At 33.4% G+C, this 22,814-nt stretch overlaps 1 protein-coding gene across 1 annotated transcript in view; it reads right to left on the reverse strand.

Moving 5' to 3' along the window:
- LOC149788899 (plexin-A1-like) overlaps positions 1 to 22,814 on the reverse strand; it is a 336,630-nt gene that overhangs the window by 222,955 nt on the left and 90,861 nt on the right. Inside the window, exons 6-8 of the mRNA XM_089975025.1 lie at positions 21,576 to 21,676; positions 17,424 to 17,538; positions 50 to 194 (exon numbers count right to left, since the gene is read on the reverse strand). Coding sequence (XP_089831151.1) covers positions 50 to 194; positions 17,424 to 17,538; positions 21,576 to 21,676 — 361 coding nt within the window. The remainder of the gene's footprint in view (positions 1 to 49; positions 195 to 17,423; positions 17,539 to 21,575; positions 21,677 to 22,814) is intronic.

Raw genomic sequence — 22,814 nt, forward strand, 5'->3', positions numbered from 1 at the left:
GGAGCTTACAATACTGCATGGTAAATTAATTAGTCCATAGACTACTTACTTGTTACTTTTGGACTTGTACAATATAGTGTTTCATTTTCTCTCCTAGCAACATCAGTTGAAATATTTCTCCCATCAGTACTAAAAATACATGTGTATGTACCATTCTCAACTGAGGGAAATGGAGTAAGTCTGATCTTCAGTGTCTGAAAAAAAATAAGATCAATACAGAATTAGTTCTTCATTTTCCTTATAAAACATCAAATTTAAAAAATCTAGAAATGGTTTTCTCAGACATGAACACAAAGTAATATATTTAAAACTCATGAAAAAGGGGTCTCAATTACGAACAGTAATTAGACACCTGTAACAATAAAATGTGTAGTAATATCGCATATTTAAGATCATATTACACTATGTACACAGTCTCTACAACTGGATATAATATCTACACCAAACATGCAATAACAAGATTAATACTTTACTGAAATATTCTTCTCTTGGGACTGACTGCAAATGATTTCAATAAATGGCTCAAAGGTCCTTAACTAAATCAGTGAAATAAAAATAGTGAGTATCAACATTAAGATAATAATAATAATAATAACAATAATAATAATAATAATGAGAACTTTGTATAGTGCCTAATCTATAGAAGCTCTAAGCGCTTTACAACATTAGACAACACCTATAAGATAAAAAACATATAATGATATGATTACAAAAACAAACACCATGAAATTAGAAAACATTTAAAAAAACATGCTGAGAATATTTAAGGTAGAAAACATTATTAAATCTTTAAGTTTGTTCTTGCAGTCGAAATAAGTGAGTTTTGAGAGCCCTCTTGAATGTGATCACTGTGTCTTTGTGTCTAAGTTCAGTGGGCAATTCACTCCATGGTGCTGGACCCTGGTATGCAAAATAACACTGTCCATATGACTTTGTTTTTATACTGGGAATAATGAGTATACGATTGTCAGAAGAGGAGCGTAAGTATCTTCCTGGTGTGTACACATGGGTGAGGTCGGATAGGTATGTTGGACTAGAGTCCAACAGTGAAACGTAGCACAGAGAACCAATTTTGTGTTTGAATCTGGATCGAATAGATAGCCAGTGTAGGGTACAGAGCAGTGTGGAGGTGTGCTCTGATCGTGGTACTCTAAGTATGATCCGAGCAGCTGTGTTTTGAACTTTATGAAGTTTCTGGAGCAGATATTGAGATGAACCAGACAGAATTGAGTTACAATAGTCCAGTCTTGAAAGTACTAAAGAACATACAAGTGTTTTAGTGGCATCAACTGAAAGATATTTGCGAACTGAGCTGATGCGTCTCAGCTCAAGATATGCAGCCTTGCATATGTTCATGATATGTTGGTGCAATGTGAGAGTACTGTCCAGAGTAACACCTAGGTTTTGTACTGATTGTGTGAATTTAATGTTGGTGCTGCTGATATGTATTGTTTGAGGTAAAGGATATGAATGAGAAAGTCTTTGTGTTGTGATCAGAATGGCTTCAGTTTTATCATCATTCATCTGCAGTTTGTTACATGTCATCCATGATTTCACATCAGAAATGCACCACTCTACACCTTGAATGGTAACATCAACTTCAGTTGGATGGCTAGATTTGTATATTTGGGTGTTATCAGCGTACAATTGGTGAGACACTGGATCATGATCTATGAGAGCGACTGAGTGTACAGAATGAAGAGAACAGGTCCAAGAACAGACACCTGTGGAACACCACAACATAGTTCAACTGGGCTGGAGTGTATTCCATTTGCAGATACAATTTGTGTCCTGTTGACCAAGTAGGACTTGAACCACAGTAAGGCTGTATCATGAATGCCAAATACATGCTGGAGACGGTGAAGTAAAATATCATGGTCTATTGTGTCAAATGCTGCAAACAAATCATGGAGGGTGAGGACTGTAATATTTCGCTATACAACGCAGAGAGAATGTTATTAACTACTTTTAGAAGAGTAGTTTCAGTACTGTGGCAAGGGCGATATGCAGATTGTACATTGCTAAAAAGACTGTTTGAATTTAGATGAGATACAAGCTGGGATAGAACAACCTTTTCTAAGATTTTGTATATGAATGGGAGATTAGAAACTGGGCGATATGTCTTTAAATCGTTATGGTCTAGTGTTGGTTTCTTCAGCAGAGGCTTTACAATGGCAGTTTTGAAAAATGATGGGAATTCCCCGGATGAGAGAGAGGTATTAATAACATCAGTTAGTGAAGGCAATACTGGATCTAAGCACTCAAGCAGCAGTGATGTTGGAACTGGGTCAAGTTCACATGACTTTGGTGCACTCTTCATCATGATTGTACGTACAAAATCAATAGATATAGGTTCAAATGCTGCTAATGGTTGTCGCTCAAATTCTGTATCCTAAATGTATGGTGACAACGAGTCAATTGAAATTGTGGTGTCAAGCTTATCTTTAATTGTTTATACTTTATCATGGAAGAAATTGGCCAACATGTCCAGAAGGTCGACATTTAGAAAAGGTACTTGGAAGTGGTGTAGATTTGTTCCTTGACATCAGCTTGTTAGTAATCTCGAAGAGCTCTTTGCAGCTGGAACTTTCCATGATCTTAGTAGTGTAGTGGGCTGATTTTGCTGCATGGACTATATTTGTGACATTCTTCTTAGCGGTTTCATAGATTTGCTTATGAATAGTGAGTCTGGAGGAAAGCCAAAGTCTCTTAGCTTTATGGCAGTCTCTTTTAGCACTGCGAAGCTGGTCCCTAACACTGTGATACCATGGAGAACACTTTTGAATTGATACTCTACACTTGGTAGCTGGGGCATGTTTGTCAAGCAGTGAACACAGGCAGTTATCGAGTTGTTCTGCGGTAGGAGGTAAGCAAGTTGTTAAGTTAGCTTGGATGTCATGCATTAGTTTAGTTCTATTTATCATACGGAGGTTTCTCTTAGTAGCAGATAAAGGTGGAGGGTTAGGGACTGATACGTCAAGATGGCATATAATGTAGAGGTGATCTGATGCAAGGTCATGGGATACCAGGGAGGACCGTAGAATGTTATCATCAGGTCTATGAAGAATCCAGTCTAAAATGTGACCATGTTTATGGGTGGGTTGGTTAACTGACTGTTTCAGGTTGAAAACATTAATGGAATCTATGAGTTTTGATGTATTTGGGTTTCCGGGACAGTCAAAGTGAAAGTTGAAATCTCCAAGAATAACCAGGTTGCCACCTATCGAATTTCCATAGTCCAGGAGATTCGGAAACTGTTCCAAAAAGAAAGAGTCAGCCAGCTTGTATTAATTATGTTTGGCAATCAAAAATCTATCCAATATAATGTAAAACAGAGGCTTCAGTTTTAAAGAAATCATACACTCTTTGCTAAATTTACAACTCAGAGTACTAGTAATGGCATTGTATGGCATCTCAGAGCAATGGTTACTATATTATAACAAATAAAGGAAAAGTTAACAAAAATAATAAATGAATAGTACACAATTTAGCAGTAAGCCCTTCCAAATAAATGCAAATATACAGTATCTTATGTTATGTGTTTAGGCTCAAATAAACAGTAACACAAGAAAGAGTGAGAACAACAAGCTTTGAAAAATATAACAAACAATTTATTTCCTGGAAAAATTCTGTAAAAATGAAAATATACAAACTTATGGTTTCCAGAATCAAATCCAAAAATAAGATAAGAATAATCCACAAATAAATTTTTTGAAGTCCTAATATTAAACTGTTCTAATGATTCCAAGTTCGAGTCCTGATGAAGAATCCAAGATGGAAGGCGATGACCTATGCTGTAGCCTGTACTGTGCTGACATCTACAGTTCCTTGTAGAAACATAATAATTAATCCTCCAGTATCGGAAATCCAAATAAAATTTTCAAGAAATGTCCTTGTTCAAGGGATCTGTATGAATACAATAATATATCCTGAGAAATGAATTAATCTTTTAGAATCCAAATAATCTGAATACAAATTAACAAATAACTCAAAAACTCAAAAATTCAATACTGGTCACAACAGAAGAAAACAACTTGACATCAAGTATTTAAAAGCCTGGACTCTGCCCTCTCTCTCTCTCTCTCTAAACATCACTATTAATGCTAAGTATTTTGCAATTTTGGAAATGCCTAATTGCAAAATAGAGGATCATATGATCATGTTTACATGTAAAAGTCACCTAGCTCCTGTATGTCCTTAATAAGAACCAATCATTTTACTCTGAGAAAAGTTGTTTACTTGACCCTCAATCAAGGCCAGGGACTATGTCAAAAATAGAAACAAGCATTTCTATTATTAGGCGTCTAAGGAAAAACTCAAGTCAAACTGAATTTTCTGGAAAATATCAAATTCCTAGTAAACATAATTACATTACATTGACATGTATAGAAAAAAAAACAGATTTCAAAACCCATAAACAATCAAATCAAACACTACTTAAATCAAATATAAATTAAATCAAATATACGTAAGAGTACAACAAGATCAAATATAAAATATAATGATGCTAAAATTCCATAAAAGGTATATCAAATAAAAGATAAAATAACACATATAAAATCCCCAAAATTGTTTTTATACCAACTGCATTCCCTTTATTACTAACAATATTTAGGGAAGATGCCCATCTTGGATTCAAGTTCTAAATTCTTTCCAAAGTAATCAGATATGTTTTGAATCTTCCTGAATATCAATACATTTGTTGTCATTTTCATTTTAACTATATTTCTGAAGCCAATGGATATTTTGAGTTTGGAAGAAGGAAATAATGTGAAAATTTCTCATCTCTATTGGAATAATATTTGAAAGCAAAGATCCCAAATAAAGGAAATTTCTGAATAACTCCTCATTTTTGGTTTGGGAATCTGGCATTGTTTGGTAGACGTGGATCTCAGGTGGGGAGTGTTTACAGGTACCTGTAGCATATACTGGAATAGTGACTATAAATAAACAGGAGCACTATTATTGACTACCTTGTACAGTAACTTTAAGCTTATCTCAAATGGATTCAGTCTGTAACAGCTAATATGTATTACTAACCAGTTAATTTTTCCATGTTCTCTGTTTAGATTGATATTAGCCCAAATGCTGTTTTTAAAAGTCATGTAAACTTTGCTGTTTTTATTATGTGAATTAACCCGTCCCCTCACATAGTATTACAGTAATCTAAATAGGGTTCTATGTAAGTATTAAAAGAGAGTTTTGTGTCTTTCTGGGAGAAAATGTTGCAATGTTCTAAGATACCGTAAACTTTAATTCACTTTTTTGCTAATATTTTATATGTTCAGTCCATAATAGATTATTATCTACAAAAAAAAACAAATATTCCTTCAAATATATAAATGAACCATTTGCCAATTTATCCTTCCATATTAGACATAGTTCATCACTATCAAGACTTGATCGTTTTTGACATGTTGAGATAAGCAATATTTTAGTTTATCAGTATTAACTACCAATCAGTTGCCTGCACACCAGCTCACAAGTTTGTTTAGGGTAGCCTGTAAAGAAATTTTCAGTTCATGTTTTGTGTTTTGGTTGTCTCTAAATGTGTCATCTGCAAAGAGAACAAATAGTCTCTTGCAAATCATCATCAAAGTCACCCAAGATCTTATGATATAAACATATTTACCAAACTGTATAGAAATTGGATGAGAAATACAGACTTTAGATCTAGAGAGGTAACAAGCTCTGTCAATCACATGCAATGTATATCATTAATATAGCCTACATTTGAAGTTTGATCAAACCAGTTCAGTGCAAGGAGTACTTGGTGTCACAAAAGTTGATGTTATCCTTCATGTCAATGTGCAAGCTTTCTGTCACAATATGGATAATTAACAGTCTCATTGTGTCACAATATGGATAATTAACAGTCTCATTCTGTCACAATACAGATATACAACTAATCAGTAAGAGCCATTAACAGTCTCATTCTGTCACAATATGGATATACAACTAATCAGTAAGAGTCATTAACAGTCTCATTCTGTCACAATACAGATATGCAACTAATCAGTATGAGTCATTAACAGTCTCATTCTTTCACAGTATGGATAATTCAGTCTCATTGTGTCACAATATGGATATACAACTAATCAGTAAGAGCCATTAACAGTCTCATTCTATCACAATATGGATATACCACTAATTAGTAAGAGTCATTAACAGTTTCATTCTGTCGCATTATGGATATACAACTAATCAGTAAGAGCCATTAACAGTCTCATTCTATCACAATATGGATATACAACTAATCAGTAAGAGTCATTAACAGTCTCATTCTGTCACAATATGGATATACAACTAATCAGTAAGAGCCATTAATTGTCTCATTCTGTCACAATATGGATATACAACTAATCAGTAAGAGCCATTAACAGTCTCATTCTGCCACAGTATGGATATACAACTAACCAGTAAGAGCCATTAACAGTCTCATTCTGTCACAATATGGATATACAACTAACCAGTAAGAGCCATTAACAGTCTCATTCTGTCACAATATGGATATACAACTAATCAGTAAGAGTCATTAACAGTCTCATTCTGTCACAATACAGATATACAACTAATCAGTATGAGTCATTAACAGTCTCATTCTGTCACAATATGGATAATTCAGTCTCATTGTGTCACAATATGGATATACAACTAATCAGTAAGAGTCGTTAACAGTCTCATTCTGCCACAATTTGGATATACAACTAATCAGTAAGAGCCATTAACAGTCTCATTCTGCCACAATATGGATATACAACTAATCAGTAAGAGCCATTAACAGTCTCATTCTGCCACAATATGGATATACAACTAACCAGTAAGCGCCATTAACAGTCTCATTCTGTCACAATATGGATATACAACTAACCAGTAAGAGCCATTAACAGTCTCATTCTGTCACAATATGGATATACAACTAATCAGTAAGAGCCATTAACAGTCTCATTCTGCCACAGTATGGATATACAACTAACCAGTAAGAGCCATTAACAGTCTCATTCTGTCACAATATGGATATACAACTAACCAGTAAGAGCCATTAACAGTCTCATTCTGTCACAATATGGATATACAACTAATCAGTAAGAGTCATTAACAGTCTCATTCTGTCACAATACAGATATACAACTAATCAGTATGAGTCATTAACAGTCTCATTCTGTCACAATATGGATAATTCAGTCTCATTGTGTCACAATATGGATATACAACTAATCAGTAAGAGCCATTAACAGTCTCATTCTATCACAATATGGATATACAACTAATCAGTAAGAGTCATTAACAGTCTCATTCTGTCACATTATGGATACACAACTAATCAGTAAGAGCCATTAACAGTCTCATTCTATCACAATATGGATACACAACTAATCAGTAAGAGTCATTAACAGTCTCATTCTGTCACAATATGGGTATACAACTAACCAGTAAGAGTCATTAACAGTCTCATTCTGTCACAATACAGATATACAACTAATCAGTATGAGTCATTAACAGTCTCATTCTTTCACAATATGGATAATTCAGTCTCATTGTGTCACAATATGGATATACAACTAATCAGTAAGAGCCATTAACAGTCTCATTCTATCACAATATGGATATACAACTAATTAGTAAGAGTCATTAACAGTTTCATTCTGTCGCATTATGGATATACAACTAATCAGTAAGAGCCATTAACAGTCTCATTCTATCACAATATGGATATACAACTAATCAGTAAGAGTCATTAACAGTCTCATTCTGTCACAATATGGATATACAACTAATCAGTAAGAGCCATTAACAGTCTCATTCTGCCACAATTTGGATATACAACTAATCAGTAAGAGCCATTAACAGTCTCATTCTGCCACAATATGGATAAACAACTAATCAGTAAGAGCCATTAACAGTCTCATTCTGCCACAATATGGATATACAACTAACCAGTAAGCGCCATTAACAGTCTCATTCTGTCACAATATGGATATACAACTAACCAGTAAGAGCCATTAACAGTCTCATTCTGTCACATTATGGATACACAACTAATCAGTAAGAGCCATTAACAGTCTCATTCTATCACAATATGGATATACAACTAATCAGTAAGAGTCATTAACAGTCTCATTCTGTCACAATATGGATATACAACTAATCAGTAAGAGTGATTAACAGTCTCATTGTGTCACAATATGGATATACAACTAATCAGTAAGAGCCATTAACAGTCTCATTCTATCACAATATGGATATACAACTAATCAGTAAGAGTCATTAACAGTCTCATTCTGTCACATTATGGATACACAACTAATCAGTAAGAGCCATTAACAGTCTCATTCTATCACAATATGGATATACAACTAATCAGTAAGAGTCATTAACAGTTTCATTCTGTTACAATATGGGTATACAACTAATCAGTAAGAGCCATTAACAGTCTCATTCTGTCACAATATGGGTATACAACTAATAAGTATGAGCCATTAACAGTCTCATTCTATCACAATATGGATATACAACTAATCAGTAAGAGTCATTAACAGTCTCATTCTGTCACAGTATGGGTATACAACTAATCAGTAAGAGCCATTAACAGTCTCATTCTGTCACAATATGGGTATACAACTAATAAGTATGAGCCATTAACAGTCTCATTCTGCCACAATATGGATATACAACTAATCACTATAAGTCATTAACAGTCTCATTCTGTCACAATGTGGGAATACAGCTAATCAGTAAGAGCCATTAACAGTCTCATTCTGTCACAATATGGGAATACAGCTAATCAGTAAGAGTCATTAACAGTCTTTTTCTGCCACAATATGGATATACAACTAACCAGTAAGAGGAATTAACAGTCTCATTCTGGCACAATATGGATATACAACTAACCAGTAAGAGCCATTAACAGTCTCATTCTGTCACAATATGGATATAAAACTAATCAGTAAGAGCCATTAACAGTCTCATTCTGTCACAATATGGATATACAACTAATCAGTAAGAGTCATTAACAGTCTCATTCTGTCACAATACAGATATACAACTAATCAGTATGAGTCATTAACAGTCTCATTCTGTCACAATATGGATAATTCAGTCTCATTGTGTCACAATATGGATATACAACTAATCAGTAAGAGCCATTAACAGTCTCATTCTATCACAATATGGATATACAACTAATCAGTAAGAGCCATTAACAGTCTCATTCTGTCACATTATGGATATACAACTAATCAGTAAGAGCCATTAACAGTCTCATTCTGTCACAATATGGGTATACAACTAATCAGTAAGAGCCATTAACAGTCTCATTCTGCCACAATATGGATATACAACTAATCAGTATCAGTCATTAACAGTCTCATTCTGTCACAATATGGGAATACAGCTAATCAGCAAGAGCCATTAACAGTCTCATTCTGCCACAATATGGATATACAACTAACCAGTAAGAGCCATGAACAGTTTAATTCTGTCACAATATGGATATACAACTAATCAGTAAGAGTCATTAACAGTCTCATTCTATCACATCATGGATATACTACTAATCAGTAACAGCCATTAAAAGTCTCAATCTGTCACATTATGGATATACAACTAACCAGTAAGAGCCATTGACAGTCTCATTCTGTCACAATATGGATATACAACTAACCAGTAAGAGCCATTAACAGTCTCATTCTGTCACAATATGGGTATATATTAACAGTCTCATTTTGTCACTGTATTTATTTTTCAAATTCTTGTTCAAGCATCAGCCATTTACAAAACTCTCAAACTGCAAATCCCTGGTAAATTAATTTTATTGATTTCTGTTTCTTAATTTTCAAACCAACTGTAGTAGTGACTACCCCCTGGCAGTTGGTACCCCTACCAATTTTAAAAAATAAAATCCTCAATGATATAAACAATGCACAAAACATGATAATTTCATTCATTTATTTATCATTTCTAAAATGACTGTTGACAGGGGATCCCTAATACTATCATATCATTGCCATTTCAAACCAAATGGGAGTTTGTTTACAAACACAAGCATCCATATTTTTGTGGAAGAGTCTATTCTTTCTGACAACAGGCATAAGTAGTCCTTCATCTTACATAAGCTTTAAATAATTCAGAAGCTTTAGAGCTATATTGAGTTAAAACACCTACTCTTTTCATTTGGTTAAAAAAAATTACAATTATTAAAATTAGACATTTGCAAATATTGAATGTGAACAATAAAACCTTCCAAATTATGTGTAGTACTAGAAGTTTAACTTTCAATGAAAATGGGTTTTTCCAGGAACTGGAAAAAGACAGTGAGCTGGCTTTTTGTCTACAATGAAAGCTCTCATTTGGTTTGAAACAGAAGATGACAGTACTAGGGACTCTCTGGTAACAATCCAGTTAGAAATTATCACATAATGAATAAAATGACTGGTAAGTTTTGTGGCTATTTTTTTTAAAATCTTGATGTTTCTCATTTTTTTAAAATCACAATGGGGAGGGGTACAAAATTAAGTAGGGTAGGTGGAAAGTACATTATTCTAACTCATTGCCAATAATTGTTCTCCTTGAAAAAGATTAGTCTTTCTATTATTTTTTAAAAACATACTTCCATTTGAAAAATATTTTCACTTTTCTTCTTTTCCTACAATTTTCCATACCAGCAATCATTTTTCAGATATATTTGAGATGCTTAGATAGGAATAGAACTTGTCTAATGGAGACTCTTACATCAAATCTTTCAAAAATAGCCATGTATTTGTATTGGTAAATGTCTTTTCTTAGCTATTTATATGTTATGCCAATACAAAATTTCAGTATCTCTGCAAATTATTCATCACTCAAATTTGTAGACAGCTAATCTATAGATTGTCCCAGGAATCTTAAGCTAACTACAAATCTGATTATCCTTTTAACTGTTTTTTTTTCTATCCTTATACATATCTTTCTATACTTATATATTTAATTTGTATTATTTGTTGGCTTTTCATGAATATATGGAATATACATTGCCTTTTGAACCTGACCTTATCCAAAATCAAGTTCACTGTTTACCTGATTTACAAGTCTATGTTCTCAAAATAAGTAAAAGAAAAGAGTGAAAGACAACAAACTTTGTAAACTTGAACAAATATAATTTGTTTCCCTAGAACACAAAGTGAAAATGAGAAAAAATAACTTACAGTATTGCTAACTAAATCCCAAAATAATCCAAGAATTACAGGCTCAATTCCTAATAATTTAAAGTCCTGAATAAAACTCAGCACAAGTCCTAAAGAAATCCAAAAACTGAAGGCGATGATGTGTCTGTCATAGCTTACAGAGTGTTGATGTGCCAGTCTTTTGTTGAATCACAGTAATATAATTCCAGTGAATGTCTTTATCAAAGAATTTTATCAGAGTACTTTTGTATTTCCAGAGAAAACAATCACCTGAATTCCATAATTTGAAGAAAAAAGGTTGAAGCCCAAAATTACTGGTCACAACATATAGTATAACCTAAAGGTGCTAGATCTTAAAGCATTAATGACTACGTTCTCACAGATGCAAGATTATATAGTTCTCTTTTTGACATCATGTCACAATTAGTGTTTTCTAAAAACAACATTACCTAATGGAAAATTACCATCTAAAATGATCCTGATGTTTACAAAACAATAACCTGGATTATGTATAATTCACTTAGGAAATTCCAAAACTTTCACCAAAATAAACATATTTACTTCTTCTATTAATATTAAAAATGATTTTAAACCCATACAAATAATTTAGCTATGTATTAGTTGTTTACAATGAATAAAATAAAAAAAGTTAATCTGGGTCAAGCAGAAATTAACTCAATTTTGGACAAGGTTAAGTCCAATATACAATGTTACATTACAGTAGCATAGTATGAAATAAAATACAATAAAACTAACAAACAAACAAAGCAAATTGAATATATATAACACTTCCCCTCATAAAGAAAAAGAAAGATGTATGCAATAAAGCTTTCTTTTTACTATAAGTCAAATATACATGTGGTTTAAAAAAATAAGTTGAAATCTTCTGAATGACACAAAGTATACATGAAACAATATATTTCTATACTGATGAAAGTGCATCTGCTATTAAATTGTCTTTCCCTTAACATGCCTGGTGTCTATATTATATTCCTGTAACAACAAACTTCACCTTATTAATCACTGATTTTTGTTTTTCATCTTGCCAATGAAAGTAAGAGGGTTGTGATCACTAAACACAATAATCAGAGAAGGAACTAAATTAATGTAGACTTCAAAGTTTTGTAATGCCAATATCAAAGCCAAACATTCCTTCTCAATTGTGGAATAATTTCTCTGGTTTTTATTTCATTTCTTAGAAAAATAGCACACTGGATGATCTACACCATTTTTGTCTTCTTGAATCAATACTACTCCAACCCCAACATCACTTGCATCAATAGACAGTTTAAATCATTTACTGAAATTTGGAGTTGTAAGAACTGGTGCATGGCCTTTAACTTATCAAACACCTCCTGAAATTTTTCAGGAAAGGAAATTTGTTTTTTTGGCTCAATAAATTTGCCAGCAGTTCAGTATTTATGGATTTTCCGATAGCTTCCAGCCATACCTAAAAACCGCATCAGTTGCTATTTACTAACAGGCACAGGGAATGCAGAGACAGCCTTAACATTAGCATCTATAGGTTTAACTTGTCCATGTCCCACAATATGTCCTAGAAATGTTAACAAGCATGGCAAAACTCACTTTTTGGAAAAATTAGTTGTCAAATTTTCATCAGTGAGTCTTTCAATGAATTTCTGAATTGTTGCTAAATGACTTTTCCAGGTGTTGTTGTAGATGATGATCATCGATGTAAGCATCATAATTATTTAGACCAGATGTAATCATGTTCATTAAATGTTGAAAAGTACTAGGAAAAACCTTTCATCCCAAATGGCATCACTTTATATAGATAAAGCCCATCTGGAATCATGAATGCCAAGATTTCCTTTGCTCTTTCCATCAGGGAATTGGCCAAAATCATTTCAGAATGTCAAATTGGTGACCTACTTAGCATTTTCAATTTTATAATGCAGTCATCGATTCCTGGTAATGGAAATGAATCTGTTTTAATCACACTGTTCACACTTCTATAATCAGTGCACATGTGGAAAGCATTATCTGGTTTCGGAACAAGTATACATGGTGAACTCCAGTCACTTTTTCTCAGCTCTATGAATTTATTCTCAAGTAAATATTGAATTTCTTTTTTCAAATATTCCTGTTTGAGAGGGCACATCCTGTACAGGTGTTGTTTCACATTGGTGGAATTTACAATTTCAGTGTCATGGTAGATTTTATTTGTTCTTGTAGGAACATTTGGAAATAAGTACTCATATTCAAGTAATAACTGTTTTAGTTCATTCTTTTCTTGTTGCTGCAAATGTGAAAGTTTCTGGTCCAGATTATTCACAATTTCTAAATTTTAAAGATTTGTTTCTCCAAAATCAATACAATCCAATTGCATTCCATCCCTTAAATCCTCAGTGTGCATGATTAACCTGGCTATCTCTATTCACATACTCCTTTAAGATATTTATATGGCAAAGTTGTTTTTCTTGCCTCCAAGGAGTATTTATGAAGTAATTTAAATCATTTACTTTCTTTTCAACTGTGTAAGGAACATAATACTTGGCCTAAAGAGATTTTGTGGTATGGGCAAGAGAGCCAGGACTCTATCACCAGGCTGAAAACTCATTTCCTTGGCACTTTTATCATATCTTAATTTCGTTTTTGACTGAGTAGTGCAGATTAGTTCCTGCAACTTCACAAGCCTTTGACAACTTATACTTAAAATTGGAAACATACTCTAGAAGACTAATTTCTGTATCTTCATTTGAAAGAAGTTTCTCTTTTAACAACTTCAATGACCCATGTGCACAGTGTGTCCAGAAACCAGTTCAAAGGGACTGAATCCTGAAGATTCTTAAACTGATTCCTTTACAACAAACAATATTAAATGAACACCTTCATCCCAATCTTTACCCATATTAAAATAATATGACCGAATCATATTTTTCAAAGTTTGATGAAATCTTTCTAAAGCCCCTTTGTTCTCAGAGTGATAGGCAGAAAACTTGAATTGTTGGATGCCTAATTTGTACATAACTTGCTGGAAAATTCCAGACATGAAATTTGACTCTTGTTCAGATTGAACAAATTTGGGAATTCCAAATTGAGTAAAACAAACTTTATCAAAGCTTTTACTATTTTAGTTTTAATATCCCTCAAAGGAATTGCCTCTGGGAATCTTGCTGATCCACACATTATGGTCAACAAGTATTGGTTATCTGACTTCATCTTAGGTAAGGGACCAACACAATCAACCAGTGCAGGAATAGGTTGCAGATGAGCCTTAGGTACCTTCTGATTGGGTTTTCCTACCATTTGACAAGTGCGATAAGATCTACAGTTTTTACAAACATCACTTTTAAATTTTTGCCAATGTAAGTGATTCAAGATCTTTTGATAAGTCTTATTAATCCCTAAATGACCAGCCAATGGAGTTTCATGGGCAGGACTAAGAATTTCCTGTCTGTATGACTTTGGAACTATAATTTTATAGTTCACTGACCTCTCGTCACCAGCAGGCACCTCAGGTGGTCTCCCTTTTTTCATAAAGTAGCATATAACGAAATAAGATAAAATAAAACAAAACACAAACTAAGCAAATACATAACACTGACAGGGAACATTAATATTGTAAATAACATAATACATAGCTAATATACTAATATGTATATTCAATAATAGATCATTATCAATGGAAACGATTAAGTTTATTTTAAAAAGAGTCTAGGACATTTGTATTTCTATGGAAATACCTCATCTACCTGATGTTTACCATGTCCTTTATTATAATTTTAGTAACATATTTTATCGGTTCGAGTCTCAGATTCAGCCAATGTGGGTATGTGAGAAAGCTTGCCAGTAGCTTCTCGTGGGTCGGTGGGTCTTTCCGGGGTTTTCCCGGGTTCTTCCTCCACCATTAATACTGGCCGCCATGTATAGCCTATAGTGTGCTGAAAAATGGCATTAAACCACACAACAACAACAACAAGTAACATATTTTATCTTGATGACAACTTAGAATTTTCTAAAAATGAACCTTTGCCCTCATCCTGGTTCTACTATTGTGCCTTCATTTTTTTTAAATATATTCTTGTTTACTGGAGAAATTACTCATGCTTGCACCTAACATCTGAGGCAGAATCAGTCTTTTATTGTTGTGCTTAGTATTTCATTTGGGTGGATTTATTTATTCAAATAATTGTTTACTGACAAAGTTGTTGTTGTTGTTGTTCTAAGGTTTAACGCCATTTTTCAGCACAAGATAGGCTATACATGGCGGCCAGTATAACTGGTAGAGGAAGAACCTTGGAAAACCCAAGGAAGAACCACCGACCCACGAGAAGCTACTGGCAGGCTTTCCCTTATACCCATGCTAGCCAAGCCTTGGACTCGAACCCACGCAGACAGAGGTGAGATGGTAGTGATCCGGAACAGTGAGCACTTTAGACCACTCGGCCACTCGGGGCCCCTACTGACAAAGTGCTCATCTATAACATTCTTTGCCAGAAACATTAATTTGGAATCAGAAAAATATTTCTGGATTATAATATTGTGACACATCAAAAGACTCTTAGCACATAGCCACAATCCTGGATATTTGCTTATTACCACGTGCAAGACAACAGGCCATATCAACACATTCAATATTGGTTGGAATACCTTGGAATTCAGTTGAAACTTTATATATTTGGACTTGCTATAAAACTTTTAGGAATATCTGGGATTTCATTCACAATACTGTAAGTTCTTTTTAAATTTTCACATTGTTTTCTAAGGAAAGAAATTATTTTTTGAATTTTACAAAACTGAATTGTTTTCACTCTTTGCTGTTAATTAATTTAAAACCATATAGTCATAGCACTATTTCTTCTTTTTTGGACCTATCAACTATGAAATCCTTGCTGAAAAATGTATTTCTCATCGCTGCTTGGTTTGATTTTACCTCTTCATCTGGATCATATTTTACAAGTGTCTTGGTATACATGTAATACCCAGATAAACTAAGAATGATGTTATTTATTTTTTATATTTAAAATTTATAAATATACAGAATCTATGCTGAGGTCTGCACTGAGACAAGGAAATCCCAGTCAAGAGGTACACTTTTTGTCTCCCAGTGAGGCTTGTCTCGGTGCAAACCCCAAAGTAGGTTGTTTTTCTCACTCTTTAATTTCTGTTAAAGTGAAAAGAATTCTTCACTTTTGCAATATAGTTCACACACAAATGTTTATATGTGGCACATTAATACCTATATGTTAATGAGGGCTGTTGCATCCCCATTCCATCCGAAGTACACAATTTTTACGCATGACTAAATAAAATATAACATAAAACGTTTGATAGTATTCAAGTATTATCACATTTAATATATAGATGTTATATGAAATTAACAATAAATAATGAATATTTATTCCAAGAAAATGTTTCATTTTCTTAAGTTCCAATTTAGAAAAGTTATACAGTATTTTAAATAATGAAACGATACTGGGTACACAGTTGAATATGGGCCATAACGATGAGTTACATGTAGCACGAGTCACAGTACTTGGATTAATCATGGGTAATTAAAGATCTGTGTCCTTATCATATATAACTCTCTTTTGCTTTGGAGGAGGTGAAATTGTCTGTGACATACTGATTGCAAAAACTACCCCTCTATATGAAACACCTTCCAAATAAAGACCCTATAGGATAACCATGTGCGGATCTTATCAAGTTCGTGGTTTCTTAAAAAATTTATATTTTCTGTCTTGGAAATATGGCAAGTGTTGCTATTAGTAGTGGAAGGATATGCTACTGAGAAATCTGCTTGTGGAATAATGTGTGGATGGATAAATGATTCCTTCTGACATGTTTTATTCAGCAGGAGCACGTTTATGATTTTTGCTCTCCTACCTAAAGAGTCAAGACGTTCCTTAGCCTGTAGTCCATTTTCTTTTTTTGTTTTATCTTTATAGGTTATTTTTAAATCTTATTTTTGTAAGTCATTTGTTTCTCTCCTCCAAAAACTATTTTAGTAAATTTCCGTAAGTGTCGGATTTTGTTTGATCAGAAAATAACAATGCTTGTGTTCCTTGATAGTAGTAGTCCCTAGCACATGAACACCATGACTGAGATGGCTGGTCTGAGATAACCAGACTGAGATGGAAAAAGTAATGTTAGCAACAACAACAAAAACAGGAAGATTTCTGTCACATGGGTGAGAAATATATATATACATATATATATCAAACTGTGCTGTCACAGCTCCTCTAATGGAAATGGTTAGAAGCCTCTGTTGTATCTAGATGCAGGACTAAGAATTACCGTATTAGTGTTGACAGAACTAGCGTTTGGTGTGATTTTCTGTGAAATACATCTTGCTGGAGTGGGAATCCAGTTGTTGTTTTCTGTTGTGGAACATGACTTCATTGTAGAACATCTGGAAATAGTTGAGAAAGTCATCAAAAGAGGTTTATCTCCTGTGATAAGGTGTATAGTAATAAATAAACATCTGAAAATTTTAAACCCCAAAAAGATGAAAACATTATTTAGGTAATTGATAAATATTACAATGTGCAGGGAATTTCAGATACAATGTATAAAGTACACACAACATGAGGTCATCATAAACTGGATTCACCAAAACCAATTCAGTATCTTTCTGATTAACTACCACTCAATGTTTGTTTGCCATATCATATAGATTGTTTTTTAATAGTCTAAGAAACAAGAAATGTTTTCATGGAATGTGGATGCCCCACCACTGTGCCTGAAAACTGATTAAAATGCAAATATGAGGTTCGTTGAGAGACAAATAGACTGAGAAGCATGAATTTATCTGTATCTTATCTTTCACGAGAAATTTGCTTATTGGTTTATTTTTAAAAAACTATTCAATTAATCACAAACATTCTGTGGAAGATAATGCATGATACATGATGCAAAATCAAAGTATAGATGAAACTAACATAAAGCCTTATGTATAGATGTAACTAACATAAAACCTCATGAACTTTTTTAAAACTATATTTTGCATAATGAATCTAAATTTTACTGTACTAGTTGAATCTATAGATGCATTTATTTCCTTATTACTGTTGCAGTTCACACAATTTATATTTTTAACAATTATATAAATGTTGGTAAGATTTTACTTTTTGCTGTGAAGGAAAAAATATTGAACAAGTTAATAAAAAAATCATGCTCACATGTGACTAAAGTGAAACAAAATTGCACAAGTTCCAACAGTTACCCCATACAAGAGTTCATATTAGCATAAATTACCATTCCTTTTGACATCGGATCACAGTATGATAGAAGGGTCATCAAACTGTGAGAGAACATTGTTGTTGCATGAACATACAAAAACAAATATTATTGCTAAAAGTTAACTGATCATGTACTGTTTTGGAAATATAAAGACAATACAAAAGTTTAGTTCATTGTCATAATGAATTTCTATATGTTGTGAAGAAAGATACATTCATGCACTTAAGAACAGACCTGTGTGCCATTGATATTTTATTTCAAGTGCAAACTGAAAAACTAACAACACAACAGCATCTCTGCTGTAGGTTTCTTTTCTTTGCTATTATGGTGATAATAAACAAAGGGCTCAGGGATAAGTGAACGGAATATATTTTTTATTAAATGAGGATTTTGTTGAATAATGCAGAATAACCATAAGCATTTGATTCTCGTAGAAGAAAAATCAATCATAGAAATTTTCACATTTATCTGTTTATTGTCTTGCATTTGTTGCATCGGGCAGATCATCTGAGTAAAAGATTATTTGTTATGGACGGGAGAGAGAGCAGAGACTTGCTCCAAACTATTTTTAAAAACTGAAATTAATGAGACCTATTCTACTCAATAACAGAAAACTGTTTCTCTCCCTCTATGTAGAACTACCTCGTATCAACATTCATTCCTGTGTGCTAGAATAGTCCAGTTTCACAACACTGAAAATAATGATCTCAAAATTCCAAAACAAGACTAATAATACTGAACTAAGAGTATATATGGTGGCAGGTCTTAAATGCGCAATGCAGTACTTGTATAAAATGGAGTGAAATGGAACAGTTTTATCAGAGATGCAATTATAATATTTCCCTTTTAGAATCTGTATAATACATCTTCGAAACAAACCTTTAAATCATTCTACTGTGTTGTAAAAAGCAGTCATAAATTTGGAATTTGGAACAGTTTTACATGGGTCACATGTAGTGTCAAGAACACGCACAAACACACATGAATCAATTATGTATGATAGGTAATGAAGTAAATTATTTTCATATTTCTAGCTTTACTGCCTTGATAAGTAATATATTATTTACTTCCACTACAAAAGTAAAATACCAACCATTATACAATTTACATTAACATAATGAGTCCAGTCTTTATGGTTCAAAATGGAATTCAGCATATTAAAAGCAATTATGTCAGTAATTAATTTTATTTGGCCCCAGGTGGCAAAATGGTCTAAGGTTCTCGCCTTTACAGATCACTGACACTTCACCTTTGTCCATGAGGTTCGACTCTCAGGCTCAGCCAACATAGGTATCTGAGAAAGCTTGCCAGTAGCTAGCTTCCCATGGGTCAGTGGTTCTTGCCTGTTTTTTTCTGGGTTCTTCCTTCACCAAAATATACTGACCACCATGTACAGCTATCATGTGCAACAAACTCATAACAACATTTGATGAAGTCCAGTCTCTGTTAGTGAGAAACCATTTGCTCTGATGTTTTCCATCACAAAGTCATAGCTGCATAAATTAAATGGTCAGTCCTTGAAAGTGCATAATTTTGCAGTCAGAATTGATCTTACTTCTTTCAAGTTGAGTTTATTCAGTTTTGTGACTGTGCCATTACTGCTTAACAAACTTAGTGCAAGGTCTGCATTTCAAAATAAATTTAGTGTTTGAGGCAATTTGATAAAAATAATTATGTAAACAGAAGTAGCTGTCATCTGGAATTTAACTGTCCTTATTTCAGAAGATTATCCTTCCTTGTAACAATAAGATACATTTATGCTGTTCAAGAGTAGACAAGAGATGTGCCTCAAATCAAGTCAACGCATAAGTTTTAGGGGTGAAACAATACACCTCTGCTATGTTGTGATACAATTCACAATATACATCCTAAAATACAATACATTATTGATACATATATCAACTTGACAATCTTTTCATCTCGCAGTAGTAGATTGGTGTCATTTTATTGAATTGACATATAGGTTGTGTTTCTAGTATAATGTAGACATATCATCTTCAATGTTTATTCTTGTAAAGATAAACAAAAAAGGCTTCCGAAGAGAATATCTGATAAGCGTCAGTCATTTTTATTCAACTCTTAATGCCATTTCAGGCCACTCCATTTGATCAGGTGCAGGGTTCTTCTTGCCTTTTGTTTTGCATGGCCTTAGAACCTTTTATTGCATATTTCATGTCTTCACTCAAGTTTAGAAGGTATTACAGTGTTATCTTCAAAACAAAAGAAATATTGCAATTTCCTCATGCAAGGATGATCTTAAATAGAACAAGACCAAGTATGGTACAGAGTTTACTAACAACTCTTTTACAAATCAACAAGATGAATATAACTAATTCAGTTTGGAAACTGCCCCTTTGCTGATTTTGTACAAACCTTTTTTTTATGATGTCAGCATGTTCAGTATTCGATTATATATATCAGCATGAAAAGAGACATTCCAAACATGTTCCTGATGGATAATTTCAGTACTTTACATGTCATCTACTGGCTACTTTTTCACAAAACTCATCTGTTGCTTTAAAGCTATTTCTATTCAGTTTCAATGCCAGTACTTAGGGTCTCACAGTGTGAATAAACTACTGTCAGTTTTGATTGGTGGTTATTGTTTTACTCTGGATTTGAGCAAACAATAACCAAAATCAAACTGAATGTAGCATATTTCATTGAATGACACACCAAATGTGTAAAGCGCTTATTCAATATAAATTATTAAGTTGACAATATGCAAAACTCTGCATAAAAGTGGTTATTTATTTAACAGTAAGTACTTACATCATACATGGAGAATAAATCTGGACTGTATTCTTTACGTTATACACTGTCAGTGGCCGAAGATACTGATGGGATAAAATAATCAGTATGGAACTGGCAAAGGGGTGAGCAGATTTCAAATCAAGTGAGTTAGTCACCTTCTGTGTATTGATTTGTAAAAGGTAAGTGTTACAAAATACCTGATATGGCTTGGCTAGACCAACACAGATTCCAGTATTATTATGGTGACATGTTTGGTGTACCATAGTATTTTTGCAAGTGTACTTTTTCCTTGCATCGTGTGATGCCTACATTGCCAGTGGTTCTTACTGGGAGTTTCCCATGTTCTTCCTACACTAGTTGTACTGGTCTCAATATACAGCCTATCTTGTCCTGAAAAATTGCATTAAAATCAAAACAGCAACATATAATATGATATATATGATTTGAACTCACTTTCCCTCCAGAATACACCAGCCACAGTGTGGATTGTTCGATGCTTGACATTCATCACAAGTTGAATATTTAGAACAGTTATTTGCTGCAACTTTCACCAGCTGGAAATGAACCAAACAATTTACATATGTTGCACAATTTTCAGTGATAAATGGCACTGAATTTTGATTAAGTAATAAACATTATTTACAACATAATACATAAAAAGGTAACAAGATTTTCTGAACTGGTAAAAAGCTCAAAAGCACTTATAGTATTAAATAACTAAACAAATTCAGTAAAATGTTATGCATTACCATATATACTCGCATATAAGCTGAATAATTTAGGAAAAAAATAAAGGCCTGGAAGAAGGGGTGTTCAGTTTATCTGCGGGCCAATGTCTAAACTTGACAGTTTTGAAGTCTTTTTGTTGACTAATGTAATGGCTGTAAATCTTGGGACATGAAACAATAATTTTTTCCATGTCCTTAGACATCGGCATGCTATCTCACTGTTTGGATGGTATCAATTATTGAACTGTTATAAAGTACTATGATTGATTTTGGTATTATTTTGCATGTGCATATTTTCTGATTTCTCCAACACTAAGTTAAATAAAGGTAAATACAGAACTCCGGAGGTTTTGGCATTTTTAAAGCCTTGTTTTCACAAAATACTGATCGATCTTCCTGGTCCAATATGCATGAAATTTGCAAAAAGACTCGTCGTTTCTCCCTGTGACGTGTCCTATTTTATGATGTGCCCCATTTTGATATTCTGGTCAGCTGCGGTCAAACTGCACAATAGCTAAAGATTAGTTTTCAATAAACAAGCAAGAAAGCCAGCACGACTAATTAAAAGTTAATCCTTATCCATTTACCAAATTTTATACAAATCTTATCAGAAACAGACTTGCTAAAGTGTTAACAAGTACAGCAAATCAGACCACTTAATTTAGGTGTGAATTTTGCTTATTAGTAAAATCAAGGGGTAGATCATGCCCTGTTGATCATTCATAGTGTTCCATTAGAAGCATACTTTGCATTCCTTTATATCATGGTGTTCTGCCTGAGGAGCATACTTTGCATTCCTTTATATCATGGTGTTCCGCCTGAAGCATATTTTGCATTCCTGTACATCATGGTGTTCCACCAAAAGCATACTTTGCATTCCTTTATATCATGGTGTTCCACCAGAAGCATACTTTGCATTCCTTTATATCATGGTGTTCCACCAGAAGCATACTTTGCATTCCTT

This window comes from Sinohyriopsis cumingii, chromosome 11, assembly GCF_028554795.1.
Source record: "Sinohyriopsis cumingii isolate HCF-2022 chromosome 11, ASM2855479v2, whole genome shotgun sequence".
Lineage (NCBI taxonomy): Eukaryota > Metazoa > Mollusca > Bivalvia > Unionida > Unionidae > Sinohyriopsis > Sinohyriopsis cumingii.